Below are 7,261 nucleotides of genomic sequence, written 5' to 3'. Positions count from 1 at the left end.
AGATAGATAGATTAAAGACATAGATAGATAGATAGATTAAAGACAGATAGATAGATAGATAGATGTGTATGTAGACATTCATCGAGAGAGAGAGAAGGAGAGAAAGGAGAAGCGTAAGAAGGTCTCGTACTCACCAGCTGAAAGATGAGTGTGCAACACGAGCCAATAGAAGGCCCGGGGATATCTACAGCTAGAGGAAGTCCAGGAGAAACAACGGGATAAACATGAAGACCATCCGAAGCAGAAGAAGAAGAAGAAAAGGAAAAAGAGAGAAGATGGGGATCAGGCACATGATGATCGACAATGGAGACAACATTTGGCTGTAATCTGTTGAGAAAAGAAAGAAAGAAAGAAACAAGACGTGCAAAAGAAAGAACGGATCAAATGCGACGGCGACTCCTATCACACCAAGGCCTTGACTCTATCTCTCACAGGGGAAGAAGGAGAGAGAGAGAGAGAGAATCAATCTGTCAAGGCAGGTTGGAGAGATAGACTGTGCATCAGCAATGTGTTGGGGTGTACATACACTCATAGACTCACACACACTTCTCTCTCTCTCTCTGTGTATGGATGGATGCAGACGCATGCGATGAGAAGATTGGAGTGTTTCGAGACCCCTCAAGGCGAAAGACAGAGAGATTTTCTTTATCAGATAGAGTCTCTATACACCAACCCCCATACTGTTCTTCTTGCCACGTATAGAAGATCGAGAAGGGAAGTCTTAGGCAGACACACGTCATCGCTTCGCCAGAACTCCTAAAAGCATGCAGTCGCCTGATTAGATGGCGATCATACATCCTCTCTCTAGATCTGTCTTTATCTGTCTATCTTTCTTTACTGCATGCATCCCCCCTACAGCAGGATCTAGATGGTTTGAGAGGAGAGACTCGCGTACGGCGAGCAAGTCCACTCTTACGCACAAATACATACAGATTCATACATAGTCATACATACAGATTCATACATAGTCATACATACATAGAAACAGTCATACATCCAGACATACACGCAGGTACATCCATGAGAAGATACAGGACCTTTTTTAACGAGTCGCGCAGAGATGTATGTCATATATTAGATATATATATATATATGTCATATTAGATATATATATATGTATGTCAGATATATATATATGTATATATGTATATACACCACTGCCGTATGTAGTGAAGGTTTCCAGGAGTACAATTTTTATACGTACATACACCTGTGTAGAGAGAGAGAGGGAGAAGGTATGGGCCCGTCTGTATGAATGATGCTGACCTCTCTATGTACGAAACGTCCTTCTGTATAGATATGTGCATGGGACCAAAACTTCCTACATACATCGATTCTTATATAGCACGTGTCTCGACATCGTGTCTCCTCATACATACATATACACATATATATATATATATATCTATGCTAGGAAGAAGGGCTACACAGGGATAGTCTCATACATATGAATATATATATGCATGTACGCACACAAGAGCATATCTTCTCCACATAGAGATGCCTTGTGTATGTAGTGTCTTTCGAATAGAGAGAAGTTAAATGGGGGAGAGCGGACTTACGGAGCTAAGCGCAGACTCAAGGCATTATGATCAACAAGACCGAGCAAAGGAACCTGCCACATGTCTAACTTCTCCTCTAGCAACTACAAAGAAAGAAAGAAAGAAATAGGACAGAAGGAAAGAGGGAGAAGAAAGAGATAGGGAAGAAGGAGAGGGAGTGCTGGTGGCGCAGATTCCTTCATTCTCTTTGACGTTCCTAACGAAATCTCTAAGAGTCTCCGAGACAACCCTCCGCTTGCAATTGATAGGCACTGAAAAGACACACAATTCCTTTGTCTCTCTATGTCGTTCCTTAGTGGATCTATCTTCTAGCTCTCCTATCTCCTATCTACCTCTCATCGAACAACGCTAGCTCTACGTTGTCCCATCTAGCTCTCTTGAAGATATTTGCAATCTATCTCTGTTTAATGGATCTTTGATCTACCTATCTATCTTTTGATCCACCCGTCTTCAAGCTATCTACCTTTGATCAATCTACCTGTCTTCAATCTATCTATCTGCCTATCTACACAGGGCGTCTCTATCTGTATTGTACACAAGAGTAACGAGATGTGCATAATTGTAAATCTCCCTACATATATATATATATATGTATCTTCTTAATTCAAGATAGATCCGAGGAGTCGATCCAAAAGAGTCATGAAGTAATGGAAGCAGAAGAATGAACCTTATCTACCTTTCACGAGCAGGTGTACATACACCTTAAAAATGACTTGCTTCCTTGAGGATGTGGACTTCTCATGAGTTTGCACATAATCCATTCCACCACTTACTTTGAAAATGACAGGATGATCTATGAAAAGGAACATTTCTTCTTCTTCTTTCTCCTCTTGATCGATCCTTTTTCCTAGAGCGATCTCCATCCACCAGCGAGTCTTCGGTTTCCCCACATGCAACACCGAAGACAAGCGAGAGATGTGAAGAGATAACGTGAAAGAGAGAAAGAGAGGGAAAAAAGAAACATAAAAAGAAAGAAAGACGGCAAACAAGAGAGATAAGACTTCACATAGGGGATAGATCCTACTATCTCATTTCCTGCTTTGAAGATATTCCTTATACTTTGATACACCTTGTAGAGATGCAGGTCAGCCCTCTATTTCTTCTTCTTCTTCTCTTTCATGGTAGTGGAGAAAGAGACGAACACGATTACCGAACAACGAAAGAAAGAATGATACTGAAAGGAAAGACGTTCCAGGTGAAACGCTCAACTCACTTGTCCATTCAGGTGTATATACACCCCATCCATGTGAGAAGGGACGGGCGTCTGTGTACGTCCCAGCGACTCCAGAAGATGTCGAAAAAGCCTTTGAGAATGAGGAGGAAAAGAACTTCCTTCTTCTTCTGATTCTCCTTGGATACATACATAAATATATATAGACAAATATACATATAGATAGATAGACATATCTATCTATGTAAATGTGTATATGTGACGAACAACGGATAAAGAGGTCTAGCTAAACAATGCAGGAGTGGTGTATGCACAGCAGGCTTATCTTTCCTAAGAGAGAGATATCACAGTCTTCTAGCAAGAAAAGGCAAAATCTCTTCAAAGAATGAGAAGAAAAGAGAAGAAGAAGAAGAAGGACGAAGAGGAGAGAAGGAAAGAAAAGGAGAGAAGAGAAGCGAAGAGAAAGCAGCAAGTTCGATGGAGTAGAGAAAGAAAGACGGAAACGCCTTCCAGGAGGAAGACTAAAGACGGCTCAGAAAAGATCCGAAAAGAAGAAGAAGAAGAAAGAAGAAGAAGAGGGAGAAAAGCAGAACAAAAGAACTGAAGAGAAGAGGAGGAGGAGAAGAAGAAGAAGAGAAAGACAGGAAACGAAGATGAAGAAGAAGACGTGAGACTGCAAGACGGTAAAGAAGAAAGAACGAAGCGGATGAAGATAGAAGAGACTTCTCGTCCTTTTCCTCCTCTTCCTCGTGGGTTGTGTATGTATTATGCATTTCTACTTGACGTCTCTAACGACTCCCCTCCTTCTTAGTCGCTCTCGTCCACATTCGTTACCTAACTCAGATAGATCAATAGATTAAAGATAGATAGATAGATATCTCAACATTTCGACTAGCTCCCTTTCCTTCAGTACTTTTTCTCTCTTTCTTTCTTCCTTTCAATTTCTTTTCGCTTCTTTTTACAGATGAAGTTGGGACGTCTGCGCATGCATTCGTTGACTAATTACCTGGAGTCGAAATTTATACTCTTTCTTTAAGCACTGAACGACAGGCAGAAATCTTGGGAGATAAGAAGAGGTCAAACCTTCCCCAGTTCCTTCTTCTCTTTCCTTCTTCTTCGTCTTCTCTTGCTGATCTTTCTTCCTTTCTTCTTCTTCTTCTATACTCTTCTCTTCTTCATCTTTCCTTTCGACTCGAGGTGGGAATGTGATGGAAGAGAAGAGAAGGCCGTCCAAGAGATATCGACAAGTCTCTAAAAACATTGCGTAGCCTATAGCTGCTGCAATGCTGTCCTGTAGAGACACCAGACATATGGATAGACACGTGGGGATAGCTACATGTAGACACGCACATGCTTATATAGATACACAGCGAGATACCAGGAATATCAAACTCACCTGCTTTCTTACATTCTCACATATGTAGATCGATATGCATGCAAGGTGGATACATGTATGTAGAGGGTGTATACATATCTCTATGTGTATATACAGGCAGAGCATCTGACGAGGGAGTGTTTAAGTGAAAGACTAGATCAGCCATGCCTCGATTTGAGAGGGTGTGAGAGAGAAAAATCTTTCCTCTTTGTCCAAGACGACGTACGAAGAAGGAGAAGAAGAAAAGGATCGATCCGCGTCACTTCCATCACACCGCTGTCGAGTGTATGTAGTCAAACCATCATACGAAAGCATACATACATATAGAGAGAGAGAGAGAAAGAGAGAGAACCTTTAACACTCGGAAATCGTACATTTTCCCTAGGAAAGGAGAGAGATGTCTTTTACTCATAAAATAGACTTAGACTGTGACTGCATACACTGTGTGTCTTCTCTTGGAGGCCTTCGATCGACAGTTCTCTCTCGGTCCCTTAATTCGATAGAAGGTCTAAGATACAGATAAGAAAGCATCGCCATCTCTAGACTCTAGTGACCCCTATTATAATAGAAGAGGGCTTCACCTCGACATGTATACATAGCTTCGTACATATATAGAGAGAGAGAGCGTATGCACGTATCTATCTATGTATGTAGAGCAATGAGAAGAGGGAAGTAGAAGGCGTAGAGGTGAATCTGCATGTAGAGAGAAGGAGGAGATCTCAAGAGTGAAGAAAAAGAAAGCAAGAAGAAACCTTGTACCACCGTGAGAGAAAAGAGAGAAGAGAAATGAAGAGAAGAGAAGAGAAGAGAAGAGAGAATGGTTAGCCTGAGAAGGTATGAGAGAAGAAGAAGCTCTACGATGAAGGGATGGACGACATAAATAGAGAAAAGAGAAACAAAGAAAGACGGAAGGAAAGAAAGAAAGAGTGAGAAAGAAAGAGACAGAAAGCAATAGAAAGGCTTACTAGATCTGCACTAGGATTTCCGAGTATGAGGACAACGTCATCCTCAGGGCTCTTCTCCTTCTTCTCCTTCTTTTCTTCTTCTCCTTTTCTCTTCTTCTCTTGAGAGCTCTCAGCAGATGCAGTCGTATCTTCGGCAAAATCTCCTTTGTTTCTCCGCGGAGACGCAATGTCTTTCTCGATCCCTCTTATTCTTTCTTTAACAGCCTTAAGAAATGCACTAGCAGAAGATAAGAAAGAAGGGAGAGATTCTCTTCTCTCTAGTAAAAGCCTCTCTTGCCAGCACACCCCCCTCGAAGAAGAAATAGAAGGAGAAAAAGAAGAAGAGGAAGAGGAAAAGGAGGAGGAGGTGTCTCTCCATGCTTTGAGCTCTTTTAGAATAAGAGAAGAGAAAGAATAAGACGAGGGAGGTGAAGATGAAAGAGAAGAAGAAGAAGAGTCTAAAGATTTTATATCAGCTATGCAACAAGATGAAGGAGATGTCTCCAATGGAGACACATGAGAGTACAGATAACGACGGAGAGATGGAGGTGAAGTGACACCTGAAACCGATAGAAAGAAAAAGAAAGAAAAAATCTATAGACTAGTTTAAATGAGAAAGAAAAAGAAAGAAAAGATGCCTTCGGCCTACACATCTATCTAACAACTTGAAATGTCTACTCTTCATCTCTTCACATGTTGTTTATTAGGTGTATCTACCTATCTCTAATCTATCTATCTATCTATTCTTAACCTATCTATCTGACTATCTATCTTTAGTCTATCTATCTATCTATATGATCTTTAACCGATCTATCTCTTCTTGATCTATCGATCTTTATATCCACTGGTATGGAACGGCTTCTCTCCCTGCCTAAAAAACCTCTTTCACCATTGTCGAGTGTATCTACACAGGGGACTACGGAGAAGTTTCTTCTTCTTTTTTCTTCGTCCTCTTTTGAATTCTTTCTCTCCATTCTTCTGTCTGTTTTCTATCAAAGAAAAGGTCACAAGGACATCTTCTTCTTTGCTTTCTCCTCTACCCCTTCTTCTCTTGTCTTTATCATGAAGAAGGAAAGACTCCTCCCTTTTTCCTGCTCCTCTCTCTTCAGCTGTACAGACACTTCGAGAAAGAAAACGCATCTATTCAGTTAGATCGATCTTGCCTTCCACATAGATAGACAGACTGAAGACAGGTAGATAGATAGGTGATGATAGACAAAGATAGACAGTTGGATATGTTTCCGCGCTTGTCGATCTTCTTACACGACTCGAGAAGATGCTTTTCTTTGCATCACGGTTCTTCTCTTCCTTTTTCACTTCTCTTTTTATCCTTACTTATGAAGAGATGACGAGGAAGAGAGACCTTCGACAAAGAAGAAGAAGAAAAAGAACCTACTAGACTCCCTACTGCAATCTCAGTTTCTTTATCCTGACTAGCATGAAAAGTCGTCTTCTTATCTGTAGTTGCTTCTATAGAAATCTCTTCTTTCCTCTTCTCCGCGACAGATTGAAGAGGAGGAGAAGAAGAAGAAGAGGGTATGACCTCCTCTCTGCTCCTTTGCTCGGAAGCCATGGTTGCCTCTCTAGAAAGAAGAGGTCAGCAGTCCTTCTTCTTTGTGTATAGACTTCCTTTGCCTCTTCTTCTCCTTTCAAGTGATGAGAGGAAGTTAGCTCAAGCAAACAAAAAAGAAAAGGCAAAGCGCGCGGGGCAGGAGGAGATTTCTTGAGAACGATCTGAGAAAGAGATCTAGAAAAGAAAGAATGAAGATGGAGGGAAAGAGAGAAGTGCAAAGCGGAGAAGTAAGGGTTGTCTACAGAAGGAGTTTTGATCGGTAAGAGCTCTTCGACCCTCGGGAGACACCACGAACAAGATGTCTCTCTGGGTGTACATACACCTCATCCCCTCCTTTTTCTCCTTTGACGTTGCTGGTCCTTCTTGTTCTTCTTTCTCTCTCCGTCGTAATCCTGTATAAGACAGTGCAGAATAGAATAGAGTTGATCTTTCTTTTGACAAGGTCATTCTCTCTCTCTTTTCTTAATTCTCGTCTTCTCTTGTAACCTTTCTCTACTGCAAATATCTTCAGTAGGAAAGAACATCCTCCACACACCTTCGCACTGAGAAGAGGTCTTCTCTCTCTCTCATTCGTTCTAAAGAGACCTTCTCCTCCTATTTGAAAGAATACGAAGGACCCTGTGTAATTGCTCTTCC

At 41.3% G+C, this 7,261-nt stretch overlaps 1 protein-coding gene across 1 annotated transcript; it reads right to left on the bottom strand.

Annotated features, from left to right (window-relative positions):
* Positions 1-131: 131 nt before the first annotated feature.
* CSUI_010447 (dhh family protein) lies at positions 132-7,261 on the bottom strand (the record flags this gene model as incomplete). The annotated part of the gene is made up of 6 exons (XM_068070551.1): positions 6,388-7,261; positions 5,074-5,612; positions 3,740-4,024; positions 2,336-2,437; positions 1,563-1,645; positions 132-327 (listed from the first exon to the last, which is right to left on the bottom strand). Coding segments are annotated over exons 1-6 (1,443 nt in total), but the record flags the coding sequence as incomplete, so codon positions are not given.

Source organism: Cystoisospora suis (genome assembly GCF_002600585.1).
Source record: "Cystoisospora suis strain Wien I chromosome Unknown contig_7448, whole genome shotgun sequence".
NCBI classification, from domain to species: domain Eukaryota; phylum Apicomplexa; class Conoidasida; order Eucoccidiorida; family Sarcocystidae; genus Cystoisospora; species Cystoisospora suis.
This window is presented reverse-complemented; position numbering and strand designations above follow the sequence as displayed.